This window comes from Pantherophis guttatus, chromosome 2 (assembly GCF_059756535.1).
Source record: "Pantherophis guttatus breed Tessera chromosome 2, ASM5975653v1, whole genome shotgun sequence".
Classification (NCBI taxonomy): domain Eukaryota; kingdom Metazoa; phylum Chordata; class Lepidosauria; order Squamata; family Colubridae; genus Pantherophis; species Pantherophis guttatus.
In genome coordinates this window covers 183724648-183744373 of record NC_142064.1, presented here as the reverse complement: position 1 = coordinate 183744373, position 19726 = coordinate 183724648, and the positions used below count along the sequence as shown (strand labels likewise).

Genomic DNA, 19726 nt, shown 5'->3' with positions numbered 1-19726 from the left:
TTGGTAAAATCTCCATTCTGGAAATTTTAGTTGTCAGATCTCTTGAAATCCAAATCATGTTTATTCTTGAAACCAATATGAAAAGGTAGAAAAGCTCTATGTCTTCCTAAAAAAATAAATGTACAAGAGACAAAACTCCATTGTTTTGTCTCCATTTATCAGCCAGCCCTAAATTGGCTATTAAATCAAAGACTTTTTGTAATTTACCATGAGTAAATTTATATAAAGTATTTTTCTCAGAAAAAGTCCTATCCAGTTGATAGGGGACCACTTCATTCCAATTCCCCATCAAATACCAATTTTCAGTAGAAAAGTCTATTAGGAATTTGCATAAGTCATTTGTAAAAAATCACGTTATCCTCATTTCAGACATCAATACCCAGCACCATAATTTTACTCCATATAAATTAATTTTACTGCCCACAAATATGCCATGTTCATCAGTTAATATATGTTCTGGATTTAGTTGGGAATTAATATACAAAACAGCTCTATTTGTCTTTTTGATATCTGCTAAAATAAATTCTTCACCCAAAGATTTATAGCTAAAATATTTTATGCTTATTTTCCCCTAATATGAGTCTGCTTTAATTATTTCAAATAATTTCCTCCCTTTTGGGTACAGGTGTTACATTTATATTCTGTGTTAAACATTTGTAATTCATACTCAGCTTAAAAATTTTAAAAAGTCAATACTTGCATCATATAATCAAATTCCTGTAGCACTTGTTGTGATTTTTCTGTTGTTTCCTCTGAAAGCTCCATTTTCATCAAGGCTTTGTCATGTAACGTATTGGGACTTTTTTCTCTTCGCTAAACCAGGCATGGGCGTGGCCAGCGCGTGATGCATCTGGCCCACGGGCCACAAGTTTGACAGCCCTGTTCTAACAAATCTGTCACTTTTTGAACAGAATTCAATCTAAATCTCTGCTGTTAAAAATCACATCTTCTTGATGAATTTATCTTTTCTTTTATGTACACTGAGAGCATATGCACCAAGACAAATTCCTTGTGTGTCCAATCACACTTGGTCAATAAAGAATTCTATTCTATTCTAATTGATCTCATCCAAATGGGGTCTTTTTCTTTTTTTTTCAATCAAGAAAATATATTCTTTTCCCTTACATAAAATTCCAATTTGTCTTTCAAAACTGTTGTTTCTATTTTATCTTGTATTAAAAAGCTGCTGCAGGACTTGATTCTTTGTCTTTTTTTAACAAAATGTACTATAATATTGAAATTAAACATAATTGTTTGTTTCTTTCGCTTACCGTCTGTTATACAAAATCTGCCAATTAAATATACTCTTTAAGAATAAACAACAAGCATTCCCATGCAGGACTGGTCTCCTTTATTGGGTTAGTAAAATTTTGTCCCAAACATTTTCATCAAAAATAAAAGTAGTAAAAAACAAAAACATTGTCTTCTTATCAGTTTTAAAACTTTCTTAAATCTTCTCTTTATTGAGCTTTTTGCTCAATGAAAGTTTAAATCAAAGTATATCTTTCTTGCTTTTTTGTAATTCCAAAAGAAGGTTTAACTCATCACAAGGGGTTTTTATCTTTGCCACAGAGGAAATCTCTCTTCATCTGTAAATTAATTAATTGTCATGAAGTGATTAAGATAGAGCTTAATGTCTGTGCCAGCTCCCTTCCAATTAGGAGCTCAGATGGAATCCCAGGTCTCTCAGCAGCTCCTCTCAAATAGGAGAACATGCAGGGTGGATTTCATTTAAATCATGATTTAAATCACTAGTAAAAAGGCTTGATTTAAATCAACTTGATTTAAATCATAATTTTTAAAGAGCAACTGTCATCTCTGTCCTGTAGCAGCTCCTCCTCCTGTTGATTCACCGACAGTCCTGTTCACTTTAATGGGATGGCTGGTGATGCAGCAGTGACACAACAAGATGAGGACGTTGCAGGCAGCAGATGAGTGGATGCCCGCTAAGAGGCGCTGCCATGATGTATCTGAAATGTCAGGTGCTCTTTAATATTATATTTATAAATCATACAGTTGGAGTATACATAGATTTGCAAAACAATGGGATAAAGGAATATTCCTGAACTTTGTTTTATGATTTATCTCATGGTTACTATGAAATTGAGTGAATGCATCAATGCAGTGCATGTTAGCTCAGCTTGCAGAGCTTGGATTCATTGAATGAGTTTACCAAAAATGTAAATATTGCAGAATATAGCCTCATGCTACATAATTAAGCCCCATTTAATGCCAAATAAACTAAATTATCTTAAATAGAAAACTACCTTTAGATAGATTTTGATTTTAAAAAAGTTGATTTAAATTAAAAAAAAATCCAATTTTTAAAAAACTTTTTTAAAAAATCATCGATTTTTATGCACCCTGAGGGCATGGTGGCTCATGCGGTTAGGATGCTAGGCTGATTATTGGCAGGCTGGTGTTTGAGACCTGACTGCTGCTGCAGGACAGGGTGAGCTCCCTTTACACGCTCCAGCTCCTGCTGATCAAGCAGTTCGAAAGCAGAAGACTGCAAGTAGATAGATGGGTATCACTTTGGTGGGCAACTTAACAGGACATGAAAGGAGCCCCCAACTGGGCATCACCCAGGCAACAGTGATGTCACCATTTAATCCTTTCATTCTGGAAACGCTTTGGTGCTCCCGACACAAATGTTCCCAAGTCAACTTCAAACTTGTGTGCATGTGGTTTATCTTGCAATCTTCCTTTGATTCAGGAGGATTGTGCAAGCCAAAATCTGACTTCTAGCGGACCTTTTTAGTTATGGTGTCTCTCTTCCTTCGGAGAATGTCAGCTTACCATGATTCCCTAGTGGAAGCTTGGCTTCTGATCAATGTAATACATATATGCAGTTGTGTCACATGAACATTCTAATAGGGTGAAAATTCAGTTGTTAATTCTTGGTTGATAGGATGAAGAAGCTAGACGTTGCACAGGATCTGTTTGTTTATTTGGCTGTTTTCCCATTGGCTATTTAGTGTCTTTGGGGGAGGTGAGCTATCTTAAATTCAGAGCCATCTTTCTTTTGGGAAAATATAGCACATCACATTAGATAGAATACTTCCGTTACATTTTGTAGAAAACTGATCAGCAGTTATTCTATCATTAAATTTAGTATATCAAGAGATATCTGTTTTGAGTAATTATTTTGCGTTTCCGGTAAAAACATTAGAAACAAAACCAAAAGAGTTCACAAAAACTTGTAAAATTTAGGTCATAGATCCTCACAGAAAAGTGATCCATATGCAGAATATTCTGCAGCAGAAACAAAATGAGTGCATAGTAACATCTAGCTATTAGGGACTGACGCAACTGCATTTTAAAAGATCATTTAATTATAAAATTCTTGTTATGTTAAATACTGCTAACAAAGACTCTCTATTCCTCTCTTTCCCTCCCCACTCACTCAAAGATTCAAGAGTGACGCTAATAATCCATGCTTATAAAATCCACTTCTATGGACACTTGCAAGTTTTAAGACTGTCAAAAATATATGTTCCTTTTACATACATACATATAGAAAGGAACACACACACACAGGGGAGAGGGAGGGAGAAAGAGAGTGGTTGGCTACTAAACATTTATGGGAGCTAATTTGTTTTAATTAGAATGAAACAGATGACATGACTTGTTCTTAGAATAAAATTTGCATGGGAATTATAAATCCCAAGGTAAACACTTCCTGATGAGAAGTCTCAGTGATTACTACTTCAAAGGTTCTATCTCTGAATAAGTTATGAAGTCCAATTGAGCAATCTTTGTAACCTTTTTCAGATGACGGGCATCATCATATAATTTAATCATGGTAAAAAAAGGGAAAGGGAAAGGCTCCCCTCGCACATACGTGCTAGTCGTTCCTGACTGTAAGGGGCGGTGCTCATCTCCGTTTCTGAGCCAAAGAACCAGTGCTGTCTGATAATTCCGTGGTCATGTGGCCGGCATGACTAAATGTCGAAGGCACATGGAATGCTGTTACCTTCCCACCAAGGTGGTTCCTATTTTTCCACTTGCATTTTTACATACTTTTGAACTGCTAGGTTGGCAGAAGCTGGGGCAAGTAACAGGAGCTCACTCCGTTACGCGGCACTAGGGATTCGAACTGCCGACCTCTCTGATTGACAAGCTCAGTGTCTTAGTTATGGTCATGGGTATAATAAAGAAATATCTTTTTAAAAAATGTATGGTTAAACAGAACATTTCATGTGAAAATACAGAGAGCTTTCAGTACCTCACAACATTTTGAATTTATTGGGGGGGAGGGAGGTAAAAACAAAGCTTGAAAATTTTGCCAAACTTGTTTTATTGGGGACAATATGGCATCTGTACTCATCATGTGGCCATTTTGATTTTATACATGCAAATCATACATGTGTTTAATATAAATCTATGATTGTAGTATATAAGACTATTTTACTTTTTTGTGATATGTATATAAATTAAGGTTATTCAATGCTTACACTAGAGAAAAATTAAATGCAACAATGATGATATAGTGATTTTAAATAACCATTAAATTATTAATGTTCAAAAAGCTAATCCATGGCATACTAAAATGGAATTGAAAGCTGTGCACTCTAATAACTGAACTTCTTTTATATAAGCCATAAACTTGACATTTTCACTTTAAGAGAGCTGTCAATTTTCCTATCAATAACATGATCTAATTCAGCAGTTCCCAACCTTTGCAAACTGGTGGCCCAGTCAGTGTGTGGGGGGGAGTGGGTCATGTGAGCAATGGTCCAGCACACATGACCATGTGCATGCAGCTCAACTTGCATGAGTGGCAGGCTGGTGTGCGCGTGCACAGCTCAACCTATGCAAGTTGAGCCGCATGAGTTTGTGCCCACATGCTGAGCCACTGCATGTGCAAGTTAAGCTGTGGATGTGTGTGTCAGCCCACCAAGCATGACCCGCTTCCCCTCTCCCCTCCCAACCAGGCCATCACTGCAAATGTTGGGGACCGCTGAATTAAAAGCCAAGAGAAGTCACTCAAAACATTGTACATATAGATACATTGTACCTGAATTTCAGAATACCCTTCAACAAGTCTCTGATATATTCTTCATTAATTAATTAATTAATTAATTAGTTAATTCATTCAGTTAGTGAGTGCATGGCATACAGGGCCAGAGAGTTTGTTCATGGCTCCACTTCAACTTAGAGAAAGTTATCAAACAGAATGTGACCAAGTACTATGCTGTTAAACATTTATCAATGATTTGGATGATGGAGGTGAGATAACACTTATGAAGTTTATAGCTGATATAAAGTCCGGGGGTTGGGGTGATAATATTTTAGAGAAAAGAAAACATTTTAGAAATATCTAGATGGGTTTGAGCATCTGAAATGAATGAGGTCAAATTTTATAGCAAATTCTACATTAAAGTAGGAAAAATTAAAGGTACAAGTATAGGATGGGGGAGACCTCGCTTGGTAGTAGAACATTTGAAACAGATCTTGTTGACTACAGGTTAAATATGAATCATCAATGTGATGCAGCTGCTTAAAAGGCAAAACTATTTTGGGATGTTACTAGGAGCCTACAGTTCAGACTATGGGAAGAAAGTACAGTATTCCATTTCACACTGTTGTGATCAAATCTCACCTGCAATAAAATATTCAGTTCTTGGTCACCAATTTCAAAAGAACAGTGACAAAATGATGCAGATTCAGAGATGAGTAAGAGACCCCAAAACAAAGCTTGTGTGGAAAGTTCAGTCTCCATACATTCAGCCTACATAAAAGGTGACTAAGGTAAGATATGATTACAGTCTTTAAATATCAGGAGATTTGTCACATTGAAGAAGTAAGACTTATTGTCAGCCCTGGAAGCCATCTTCTTCTTTGGATCTTCAGGGCTGCCACATTTAGTGCTGTGGGAAATTGGGAGGGGTGGATTGTATGGCGTTGGGGGAGATATCTAGCCATAACAACATTCTTTTCTCTGAGAGTCAAGGACATTCTGCCCTGCACCTGGAGTGGCGTGACTGGGAGGCATCTCCAGTTGGGATGATGCTTTGATTGGACCATGTGATGGACATGTGGATTCAGGGGAAGGGACTTGGACTTTCTTTTGGGTGGGGAAAACCTGGAAGCTTTCAGTTTTGGGCTTTCCCAGATGTGCCAATATGACATCTCTAATAAAATGGAACTTTGAGGAACTTCTAGCCTTGGAGTCTTCTTTCATTGGGGGTATCACTTGGAACCCTGACACTTATCATATACTGCTTTAAAACAGTGTTTCTCAATCTTGGCAGCTTTATGATGTGTGAACTTCAATTCTCAGAATCCAGCATGCTGGCTGGGGAATTCTGGGAGATAAAAGTCCAGACATCATAAAGTTACCAAGATTGAGAAACACTACCATTAAGGGCAAGACCAGGACCCAAAATTAAAACTACAAGGAAGTAGATTCAAGTTTTACATCAGGAAGAACGTCCTGATTGACCTGTCAGTTAGCAGAACTGGCTGCCGCAGAAAAGTCGTAAGTTCTCCTTTACCGAAAGTCTTCAGTATGGATGGTCATTGTCAAAATATGATCTAAAATAGTATTTCTGAATCTTGGCAATGTTAAGATGTGTGGACTTCAACTCCCAGAAGTCCCTAGTCATGAGGCTGAGCCAAGGTTGAAAAATATTGCTCAAGTGGATCCTGCACTGAACATGGGATTGGTAAAAAGACTTCTAAAGTTCTTTCTAACTCTATGATTTTATGATAATTGAAAGCTACAATTATGTATCAAGTTTTCATTCTTTTCCTTTGCTAAATTTGATTAGTGGGTTTTGGGTTTTTTTGGCCCTTATGTATTTTCAAAATTTAAAGTATTTCTCATTCATGACCTGAATCTTTTGACAGAAGTGTTCCTAGGTGCCATTACTTCTAAATTATGTACCAAAATATTGTGGAGCAGCTGTCTAACTATTAGTAGATGGAATGGTATTGTTCATTCTTGTATTGTGTTCCAATGGGAATAAACCTATTTCTGTTGAATTAATTCATTTAGATTTTTTAAACCGCTACTTCTCCAAGATGCTTGAATTTGACCATTTTCTCCTCTCCCTCTCTCTCTCTCTCTCTCTCTCTCTCTCTCTCTCTCACACACACACACACACACACACACACACACACACCTGTCTTTCCAAGTTTTTTTTATTTGAATAAAAGCTGAAAAATTAGTTAAGTTGCAACCAACCGAGGCAACATTTATTATTTCTCAGGAAATATTTCCAAACTATTAATCCACACAATTTCAATGTGTATATTACTGCTTGTTGAACATATAATATTACTTCACTGCATAGAAACAATGCTTGAAGTGTTAAATGTTTACCTATGAGGTTTGCTATTATTCTCTACTGCTGGAACCGGTGATACTTTTAGATTAATTCTAAAGAACTGCAGTGATTTCACAGCAAGGCTCAGGCTATAATTTTAATACTGTAACATCCTCTTAGGGAAATGTGTTATTGTACACAGTGGAATTTACATCTGAGTAAGCATACATATTATTATCCTTGTAGTTCGACTCTAATACCATTTACTTAGATGGACGTCTTGCCTTCCTACCACACAGCTTACGAATCTATTACAATAATACATACGCTCACCTCTTAGTAGCTCTTACTAATCAATAAAACTAGAATATAGATATGAAGTCCTATAGGTAGAATACTTTCTTTGTGATCATAAGAAGAATACATACTTAACAAAAACTATTTATTGCTTCTTTTAAAAATTCAGTTCATAAACAGAACACCATTTGTTAAATTAAATCTCTGAAAGATCTTTTTTAAAAATTATATATGTTTAATGAATGAATACTTTCAGTATGGGACCCTCCACTAGAGTTTCAAAGCTTGTCTGTTTTCTGTTTGGAATAAGAGAATAGTTGCTGGAAGTTTACTTCAGATGGAATGTGGAGATCATAGAGCAATAATTACTTTATCATCACTTAAGGTTTGTTCAGTTTCTATAAATTGTCCATATATACTGAAAGAATACAGACTAGGACCTCCAGAGTAGAATACGCATTTATCAGGCAAACGAGAATTATACTAGCAGTTAAAGTAACACTCGGATGTAATGTTAAACTACGCAAACTTTCCTTCATAATAAATAATGCACAACTTTGGTAGAAGATGTTCCTACTACTAAACCCGGAGTTTATGTTCATTAAAATCCAGTTTTAGTTTTTCTAACAGCTAAAAATCCACAGATTCTTTCAACCATGAAACTGTATTTTGGGATTTTTGTCTTTTTCTTAGACAATTGGAAACACAAAAAATATTGTGAAAAAGCATTTCACAATCATGCCCATCACATTGTATACTGTGCTGCATTTTCCAACCTTTCTCTTCCAATTATGGTAATAATTATCCAAATCCAAATGAGTTCTGTGGGCCACCCATTCTGAATTAAAAACAGATGCCTATCCTGGACAAACAGATTTTAGGTGACCTTGGAAATAATAACACGATTACTTGGAAATAACTAGTTTCCATTGTGAGAAATTTCAGTCTTAAGACAAAAACTGAAGTACAGAAGAGTTATGAAATAGTTTCCTTGATAACATTTAGATATGTACATACATACATCATTGAAAATACATGCTGGAATCTTTTTGGGATTTTATGACATATGCCCTTTACTGCTTAGAAGCCATGTTAACATTCTGCAACTGCCAAGAGTTTATTTAATTCTAATCTTACCCTAGAAATCATGCAAATGGTATTACAGAAATGCAATATATTAAACCACATATGTATAACTTTTTATTTATATAGCATCTTTTCTTACAACAATACTAAATACATGGCTACTTTTTTCTTCATTAAAAACAACAATATCTCTAAATGTGAACTTGTAGGAAGGAATGAGATGCACAGTCAATTTGGCAGAATAAGTCTCCAAAGTGCAATCATAATTTCAATGTTATGTTTCTTGATTTTTATGAAAAAATATATACTAACAGCACAATATTAAGAACTGGAGTTACATAAAGAAGAGAGAAGAAAGTAAAATTCTGGTTAATGCTAATAAAATTTTTCTAACACATCCAAAATTTCTACCACTATTAGCAATATAAAATGTTTGCTACTCCTATTCTGACATCTAGCTTTGGGATCCTAGTCATAAAATTTCCTCTGATTAGTTATAGTCCAAGGACTATACTTGGTTTAGGAGTATTTTTAAGATGAGAGAAAGAGAGTATTAGACATTTAACTCATATAGTTGTTATTTTAACATCCTATCCATCTTGTCTAGTTATATGCTTCTATTTCTTGCTACTAACCACTGGTCATCTCAGGATACTTTAATAGTAAAAAAAGAATGAAACTGAATTGTTGGGAGTACTTTGAATCACGAACAGGCAAGGCACATGTCAGAAAGTCAGCAAGGGATCAAGTAATCAAAGGATTATTCTATAATAACTCATATATGAAGTAGTTGGCTATCTTCTTCATTCACTTATTTATATCTATATTTATAGCATTAACTGTCTACTATGACAAATAACTACACATTACTCTAAAATGGCAGTGGTCTTATTTACCTTCAGACATGTTAACTGACACTGTAACTGGAAAAAATCAATGGTATCCAAACTGAGCCAAATAACTGTTTCAAATATTAGGAACCTACTTTCAGTCTTTCACTGCTTGGAAATAGCAAACTTGAGAAATTATAATACATGCTGAAAAGGCCACCAACACTATAATTAGATACACTAGCTGTAATGATAATAACTTTGTCCCTGCAGCAGTTAAATTATTTAGAGCCAAGGTACTAAGCCTTCTGCTGTATGGCACACAACCCTTTGCCTACAAAGATGTAAATCAAAATTTTAAAGAACTATGCTTCGCTTGTCTTAATCTGCGCCAAACTATCTTATACGGCTGGAAATGGATTGTGGTTGTGAGGAGGCCCATATGAGAACTGGACATTTGAAATACAGGTTAGAACAACTTTTTCTGGGGTCAGACTCTAGCCCATGCAATCCTTGCTGATAAATTAAACTCTAGGAAAAATAGTACAATCTTTTATTTATCCTACTAGCCTTTCACACCAAGTGATTGGCCAGAGAAAGATATCTTAAAGGTCAGAGTCATGATTTGGACTTAAAGAACATATTCAAAGTTTCAAACAATTGTTACAAGGGTTTCTGTAACAGACCTTTCACTATTTGGAATTTTCTAACATCCCCTCTGTCTCGTACAGAAGGGCATTCGTACTAGCAAGATTTATCAAGGATGTTGGCGGGAAAATTCAGTAACATCACATCATTATTAAGACAACAGGATAATTTTGTACATCACATATTGCTATGTTGCTCTCTGTGCAATACATGATAGAGTTATAACTCTTATCCTTATGTGAAAGTTGGCATGAAATGGAGCTTCTGCTAGCAGACTGGTCTATCTAAATTTCTTTGAAAGTTATTAAATTGTGTTCAATTGCGACTGCTGTGAAAAGATACTGGTTTTAATTTATCTTCAGGTTTGGATCTGAGCTACATAAATTGGTCTACAAAAAGTCAATATTTAGTGTCTACTACTACTACCACTCTAATACGTTAATTCTTCATTGCAATTATTATTTTTAATGTATAATATAGTTTTTTGTCTCTGTAAACTAATAAATAGCTTTCTTTTTTCATTCTGCACAGTTAAGAGAAGGCCTTAATGATATTAATAATTGCCAAAGGAAATAATAGTTTTAACATAGGTTTTAAAAAGCGTTTATCAACAAACATTGCAATAGAAAAACTGAGCAACCACAAAACCACTGAATCTGTTCAGAATAAAAAAGTAATATAAGGCAAGCTGGCCTTTATCACTATAATAGCAGATTGGAGAAAACCACATGAAATTCATTCAACAGTGCTCTGGTTGTGTGAACACACTTCAGCTCTTAGTCACACAAATAACATGACAGGAATTTCTTTTGGCCAAGCTATCAATTTATACCTGTTGATTTATGTCTGGCTTAAATTTAATATGCAAAAAGAACAATTATATGGTAGGTTTCAGCTGATACTCGTTTTGTAACATAGGAAAACCACATAATGGCATCATCAGTCTTTAGATCCCACTGCAATTGAAGAACAGTTTACAACACAGAGATGCACCAACTCTCATGTCTTTGGTCAACTAAATTGCCAAACAACTCCACATAAGAAATCCAGCTGAATTCAGATCTATCATGGAAAAAACTGCATAAAGGACAAAATGACAACCCAATGAGAAAGACATACCTTGATATCTGTATGTCAAATTCTTGCCCACATTCTTAACATATATACATTATGATACATAGCTAACTATAATACTTTCAAATTTTATTATATTTAGTAGATTTAACTGCAGTCTCAAGATAAAAATTGAGATTGAGGATCCCCACTAAGTGGTGAATTAATGAACACTAATAATTTCTTATAATTCAGAGCCCTACAAAAACAAAAGCTATATTTTGGAAATGTCTAAGATAAAACTCTAAAGTGCAAGATCTGCTTATAATAATTTGCAAGAACCTGTAAATTGATCTAGCACTGCAACTGAAATTAGAGACAGAAGTGACCTAGTAGGATAGTAATCGTAGTCTCAACCTCAATAGATCTGTTTTTGAACTAGTGTTGTAATGGTAATGCATTTCTAACTTCAACACAGTGCTACTTCTCTTGAAATGGTTAGAGATTAGGCATTCATCACAAACGCGTATTACTGAAAAGCAGAGAATTTAGACAAAATTTTGAGAATGTGACATTTTTGCTGGTACATTACACTACATTAGTGTTATTTCATTTTTTAAAAAATAGAAAAACTACTGTACTCCACTGTGATACGCAAGTATCTATCTAAATACTTTACGGTATTTAAATAAAAATAGGGGGGAACCCTCTAAAATATATTACCGGGCAACCAATATTCAATGAAATGGGATTTACGTCTGAGAATCACATTATCAACTAAATATAAGATCTCTCTTCAGTGATTATGTTTTACCTTAAACCCTGCATATAATTCGTATAGATTGGGCAATCCAAAAAATGCAAGTACTATAGTAGATGATATTTATTTCAAAATACAAAATGATGCCCAACAGAAGTGGAATATAGACATAAGATCCTGATAGGTAAAATCCAGGCCAAAAAGGATCCATAATCTCATTGTGATCAACTATTTATATGCTTTCATTGTGCAAAATATCATAGTCTTTAATATAATGATGCCCTCTATTAAAAAAAAAAATCCTTAACCATTCATTGGGCTATAAGATGAAGATAAAAGCAAAAAAAAAAAAATTACATCTAAGACTATTTCTTCTATGACCTTCCATTGCCTCATAATACTTAACCAGCATGGCAGTTTCTTAACAATGGATGACATTACTCAGACATGGTGAATTATCTAGGCCCATCTGAATGGCAACTTTCACTTTATTAGATTTGAGACTAGTTAAGCCTGTGCTATTTCACTGTCCTGGTTATGATAACTTAAGCAGACCCTTAGATTCTGTAATAGATGTTCTATAGCTATATTGCCATACCACTAAGGAGAACAGCAGCCACTGTTTTATTGGAAACCACAGGGGGCATAACCCTTAAGTGGGTGGTAAATGCTCTCCAGGTGGCAGAAGAGGAGACAGTCTTAAAACGTGGAGGGGGGAGGGGAAAACCTATCCTCCTTGCCTGATTATCATACAATTGTATGCAGAGTTACAAACAGGCAAAACATTAACTGCAGCACCCAGCAACTTTTGAGCGCAGTCTACTTTAAGGGAAAGAAATATTCTAACTTAAAAGACTTCCATTCTCTGGCACAATTAGATGTTTTGTATGCTTCAGGGTATTCTGGAGTTTTCAGAGGGCAGGGGAGTTTTAAGAAAAAACACCTTTACAACAGACTCCTTTCCCATAATGTCACTATGTTAAAGGAGAAGCCATTGAACTATAGTTGGAACACTGGTGACTCTTTTCTTAAGGGAATGCTCATCCCCAATTTCTACCTGTCATCAGGTCAGGAGGCTGGCAATCCGAAGTTATCAATAATATGCATTGTATTTCATAATAATAATAATAATAATAATAATGATGATGATGATGATGATGATGATGATGAAGAAGAAGAAGAAGAAGAAGAAGAAGAAGAAGAAGAAGAAGAAGAAGAAGAAGAAGAAGAAGAAGAAGACGTTCCTACAGTTAACGTTCTTTGGAAGAGAAAGGATTCCGGTTTTATTAGTGTCCTTTCTCCCCCCCCTCCCCCTTTAAAGAAAGAGGGTGAGATTAAGGGAGAGGACACCTTGGGCAGACGAAGAGCAATTCTCTCCCCATCCCTGGAGTGGGTGAGACGGAAGGCGGGGGGGGGAGGGAATACTTTTCCACTCAGTCCCACCTTTCCTTTCAGGTCAGGGGCCTTGCCCTTAGCCCTGCCCGGGTCCCTGGAGGTCCCTCTCCCTCTTGGGAGAGCGCCCGCTAAGCCTTTTAGTTGAGGAAAGTTGGAAGGAGGAAGAGGAGGAGGAGGAGGAGGAGAAGGAGGAGGACCACTTCCAGGAAGCGGGGCGCTCTCTTCGGGCGGAGGAAGGCAGGACAGACGGGCAAGTCTCCCAAGAGCGGGAGACCGCCGGATGAAAAAAAAAAAGAAAAAAAAAAGGAGAAGAGGAGGAGGAGGAGGAGGAGGCGAGGGCCCCTCCCGGCTTCCCTCCTGGCTTCCCTCCTCATTGTGAGAAGCAGCTGCCTCTGCTCGCTTCTCTTCCCCGCCTCGGCCAAGAACAGCCCAGCCCCTCCGCCGCTCTCACCTCCGGTGCCGTCCGAGTTCTCATTGAGGCTGCCCGAAGAGTCGTGGTGAGAGCCCACACACCCGCCCATGGGGCCCGGCCGTCCCGGCCCGGAGACCCCCCCGCCCCTCCTCCTCCGCCTGCTCGCCGCCCGAGCTTCTCCGTCGTTGTCGTCGTTGCCACCGGTCGGGCAGGCGCGCTGGCTGCGGAGCCGACGCCCCCTCCTCGTTGCGCTCGGCCCGGCCCCGCCTCAGCGCCCGCCTCCCCTCCCCTCCCTCCCGCCCCCCCCTCCCCACCCTCCAGCGCAAGGCCGGGAGCGCGGGTTGCGAGCGCGGCGGCGGCAGCAGCCTCTCCGCCCGAGCCAATCAGGCCTTCCTCCGCGCCGCTCCGGCAGCCGCTTTTTCCAGGCAGCGCGAGGGCTTTTCCCGGCTCCCCGGCAGCCCCTACGCAGGCTCCTTCTGGCGGGAGGGCCTCCCTTTCTGGTTTGCTTTTCGAGAGAGACAGAGACCCGGCGGCGGGAGCTGCGCGCAAGAGCTCAAGGCTGCCCCTCTCGCCCGACGCGGGGCGCCTTCTGAGGGTGCAATGCCCTCGCCCTTTCGGGCTCCTCACAGCGGGAGCCCCAAGTGTCTTTCCAAGCCCAGGCCCCTTTTCTCCCCTTGAAAACGAAAGATTACCCCTCCCAGAGCAGCGGGGCGAATTGCCGAGCCTATACCTATTTCCCCACCCTCACAGACACACATAGCTACCTCCTATGGTGGCTCCCGTTGTCGTCGCCACCCCGCATCAGGAAAAAAAGATCCCACAGCAGCAGCATCCTTTCCTCTCCTCTCCTCTCCTCGTCCGTACTGCCCGGAGTTCATTGCAGCAGATATCAAATGTGCAAGATTTCCCATCTCTTCCGACCCCTCCTTTTAGGCATTTTTTTTTCTTCGTAAAAAAAGAATTATTTATAGAGAGCACCAAGGTTTCCACGTTTCAATCCTGAGCTTCATATGTTATTTTCTATCACAGTCATTTGCCCTGCTGCTATTGCCCAAGTAATTTTTTTTTTACTGGAGGGGATGCAGATACCTATTTAAAAACAGAATAAGATTTACATACATACATACATACATACATACATACATACATACATACATAAGCTGTCTGAATTCAACAGGGATATTTATAACTTTAAATCCCTGACTTTAGATGGACAGATGCATGTCAGCCCAAAGAACAAAAAAAATAATAAAAATGGAAAGGTAGGCTATAAATAAGTATTCACAATTTTTTCATCTTTTACTCCACTTGGGGCATGTTTGCATGGCATCTTTTCTACCCTGCAGTTATTCCAAACCATTTTGAAGCCAGCTGGAATGCTCTTCAAAATGCTCTGAATATCTCTATCATGTCTCTGAATAATGAAAAACTAGAAGGCAGTGTGAGTCAGTCTCTGCTTTGGAGGAGAAGAGAGTGCAAAAATTGGCATTCTGGATGCCAAGAAGAAAATACAACCAGAGGAGACTGTAAAAATTGGCATTCAGTGAATGCTGTGCCATCTGAGCTGGTATACATCCTCAGATAACAAGAATGTCCCGAGTTTCATTTCCTAAAAGTAAAAAATTCTAGTTCTCTGACTTCCCTAAATTACGTGTCCAGGCCAAATAGCATAACTGTGTTTGCACAGATCTCTTTGCCTCATTTCCACATATGGCTGTGATTTTTCTCACCCTTTCTGCAGCTTCTCTACTACACCTATTGGAGCCCTGCAGTAGAACCTGCTTTGTTAAAGATGCAGGGCAAAGTGATTCTAAGACGCCTACCTACCCTACCTCCTGCCTTTACTCTTGGTATAGCCCTGTATGCATTGAGATGCAATGTAATAGATAAAAGGAATAACCCTGAGTAAGAAAATGAAAGTCTGCAACAGGCAAGTCTGGAGCAAGACTGTTAATTGCAAGATTCTGTCATTATAAACTTACAATAAAAGTAGAATTAGTTTGGGTGTCTTTGGCTTCCAAGTTTGATGTATCTTGGAAGGATGATATGCCTCAGGAACACCTTGATACTGTTTTGTTGAATTAAAAAAAAACTCATGATATACTATATATATAATATATATACCATTTCAAAGTGCTTTACAGCACTCTAAGCAGTTTACATAGAGTCAGCATATTGCCCCCAACAATCTGGGTCCTCATTTTTACTGACCTCAGAAGGATGGAAGGCTGAATTAACTGTCTCGATCGAACTCCTGGCAGTGGGCAGAGTCAGCCTGCAATACTGCACTCTAACCACTGTGCCACCATTGCTCTTTAGTGGTTCTGCACCCCACTGTTTCTTTCTGAACCTTTAATGTGGTTGCAGGTGGCCAGAGAGGGATAAGAAGACTCAAGGAATGGGAAGCAAAGCTTCTTTGGGGTGGGAAGGAGAAAAGGATTAAGTTTCTGTACTTTAGCAATTGGTTGACAGGGCAAGGCAAGACATTCTTTCAATCAGCAAATCATCCTCAAGTTCCACCAGCCTTTGCAGAAAAAAATTCTGCTTGTTCAAGTTTCAGATGAGTGGCACATAGCCAGAAAAAAGCTAATTAAACTCTTCAAACTAGCCAACACCATATGATTAGGCAACTCCAGAGCCAACTTTGCACTGGCACAAACTCATTATGCAGCAATGCCTCCATGCAAAATCAGACACTGTCTCCCCCACCCCTTTTTGTTGCATGATTTTACTTAATGTCCCTAGCCATGAGTGAACAGCCAAGTGCACCAGCATAAAAATATATTGTTTCCTTCTTTAAGGTGGATTCTCCTATTATAGGTTCAAGATGTCTAAAATCTGTAATGGTTTTTGTACCTGTGATCTTGGAGACAAAGTCAGGGGCTGTATTATGAGTGTAAACAGAAGTCTTCCTTCCTTCCTCCTTCCCTCCCTCCGCTTAACTCTAAGCCTATTCTGGAAGTGTGGGCAAGCCACCTTTCTCATTAGCTAGCCTCCAGTGTAGCCATTCAACTATGTGTCTTCTTTGTTAACACCATGTTTCCTGAGTTTCTTTCAGACCTGTTATCCCACCCATCATATTTTTGAAACCATATTCTCCCCAGCAAAGCAGGAAAAAAGTAGACTCTCTTCCCTGCTATTTTATCTGAAGACGAAGAGGGGACATATTAGCATAATTTTGCATTAACAGTGCTTTGAAATGGCATCTGAGAAAGTCATTATAGTATCGTTAGCTGTAGCAGCCACATTTTGATTCAGTGCAGTATCTGGAAAATAATAAAAAATATCACATTAGGAGTTTGTTGCTTCTTTGCAAGTTTCTTTGTTATTTCTCCTCCCATCCCCAAAGGAGACCAGCATCAAGTCAGTTTCAGCTACTGATTTATAGTACTTTGGTCATTTTTTTAAAAAAATTGATTTATATGCCGCCCTTCTCCAGAGAGTCAGGGCAGCTTACAATGCGTTAAGCAGTGGCCTTCATACTTTTGTATATTTATACAAAGTCAGCTTATTGCCCCCACAACTGGGTCCTCAATTTACCTATCTTAGAAAGGATGGAAGGCTGAGTCAACCTTGAGCCTGGTGAGATTCGAACTTACAGTAATTGCAGACAGCTGGTGTTAATCACAATGCTTTTAGTCTGCTGAGCCACCAGGCCCTTATTCATTGTACATTTGTGGGGCAGGCTGCCTCTATTTCAGCCTGGGTATCTTCTCTCCTTTTAAAATTCCATTGCAGATAGTTCTTAACAACCATGCAACTGTTCCAAGTTATGATAATACTGAAAAATGTGACTTGTGACTGCTCCTTGCAGTTATGACCATTACAGTGTCCCTGCATGTAATTTTGATTTGAGCATTTGGCAACCATTACACATTTATGATGGTTGCCGTGTCCCACTGTCATGTAATTATCACTTGTAACTCCAGATGATTTCCAACAAGCAAAGTCAATAGAGAAGCTGATCGGAAGTTGCAAGTCAACAGTCACATGATTTCTTGCTTAATGACCATGGGTGATTCACTTAACAACCAGGACTGCTGGAACTGTCATTGCTAAGTGAGGTGGTAACATGATGTTTCACTTAACTACTGCTTCATCTTGCAACATAGTTGTCATAATAATAATAATAATAATAATAATAATAATAATAATAATAATTGGGGTCATTAAGCAAGGACTACCTGTATTTTAGTTAGGAGATGCCAAATGAGAAATATTAGAAGATGCTGACGAATCAGAGTAGAGAATCCCAGGGAGAATTAGGTCAGATTTCACACTGCCCTCAATGTTTGTCCCCTCAATGTTTTCCACATTGACTAATTACATTTATTCATTCATTTATTTATTCAAAACATTTAAATAGCCTGCTGTTACTTGAAATAGAGCAAGGAATGAATCATATGGATCAGCCATGGATGCAGCAAAATTTTAGGTGTTATTATTTTGTGTTGTCTCAAGTTGGCTAGATAGGACTTCAACTCAACTGATGAATGGGGAAAATCCATAAAATCATTGCTTTGGAAGGGGACATTTAAGCCATTGAATCCATTGTATGGGGTTTAGTCTGCATTATACAGTTTGAACACAACCAGTGAAAGGAAATTTATCACCTCCCTTGGGGTCAAACGTTTGCAATCAGAATCTACCTTCCTTTAACTTTAAATGCACCATTCTGTATCGTACCCGCTGAAATGATAAGAGAACAGGTCTTGACCTACTGTCTGTGACATTCTTTCAGATGCTAGAAAAGTGCTTATTATATTCCTTCCCTTATCTTTTCTGAAGATTCAATTCCCAAATCCTTCCATTTTTCTTCATAGATCTTAGTTTTTAGATCCCTGAACCCATATCTCTTTCCGGCATCTTTTCAAATTGCACTGAATCAGTCTGAAAACATGATGCCCAGAGTTGGACACAGTATTCAAAGTGGGGTCAGAAGAAGAAGATGATGATGATAACAACAACAATAACAATAATAACATTACATTTATAAAGGCAGAATGTAGTGTAATTTGGAAATGAAGTTGCAGGTAAAATTGTGTTTGTCATGAAAGCTGCCTCATTATATGTGATCATTGCTTAAACACTCAAATTGCTTTTAATATGTTTATTTCTTTATTTATTTGTTGTCTACACCAAGACAGTTTACTCTCCCTTGTTCCTGCACATTTTGTTTCTGTCTTCTGGGTGAAGGACTTTGCATTTTTGTTTGTACTGCCTCATTAATAACTGTAGAATTGAGTTCAGAGACCAAAGACTTGAAAAAATAAGGAATGGTGTTTGAAATTACATGTGTACATAATGTCCATACATATAAAGCAAGTATATTGGATTCAGTTTTGTCCAACTATGGGAGTAATATACATAATGAATTTTTATTAAGCTCGTATGTTAGCATGTTATATTATATGTTAAGATTTCTGACAAAACTAATGGCATAAACTAAACCACTGTGTGGAAACTGGGCAGCAAGCTATTTAGATTGTCTTTGCATCTGGCTTCTGATATTTTGTTAAATGGAAGATGTTTCATAAGCAGAAGGTAACAGTTACAAGATAAAAAAAGCAGTTAACACTTTAGAAACCACATAATGAATTGAATTGGCTGCAAGTGATGAAAATTAAAATACATAAGATTTCTCAGGTTTCTGAGTTAGAATCAAGATGTGATCTAGATATCCAATATACAGGGTCTTATAGGAATACTTCTCCTGGTCCACTATGGTATGCATCGATATTATTGATTATTATTATCATTATTGATAAAATATATGAAAAGAGCATTATTACTCTTGTGCAGTAAGTTTATACTGCTATGTGTTTCCTTGGGAATTGCTTACCACCATGGGAATTGAAGCATCAATGATAACTATGTAAATTTTAATGGAGAGTCAGTTTGGTGTATTGAATAAGGCATCAGGCTAGGAGCCAGGAGACTGAGTTCTAGTTCTCCTTCCTTAGGCACAAAG

At 37.9% G+C, this 19726-nt stretch overlaps 1 protein-coding gene across 2 annotated transcripts in view; it reads right to left on the bottom strand.

Annotated features, from left to right (window-relative positions):
• The window catches only part of UBTD2 (ubiquitin domain containing 2), a 74254-nt gene extending 59608 nt beyond the window's left edge, over positions 1–14646 (bottom strand). The window contains exon 1 of one of the 2 annotated variants that reach the window (XM_087887411.1): positions 14520–14646. Coding sequence is in view for 1 of the 2 variants with exons in the window: in XM_034405613.3 (XP_034261504.1) it covers positions 13795–13864 (70 nt within the window). In the remaining variant the exon portion in view is untranslated. Of the gene's footprint in view, positions 1–13794; positions 13979–14519 lie in introns of those variants that run through there. The other variant, XM_034405613.3, reaches the window with a different exon arrangement.
• Positions 14647–19726: the final 5080 nt, after the last annotated feature.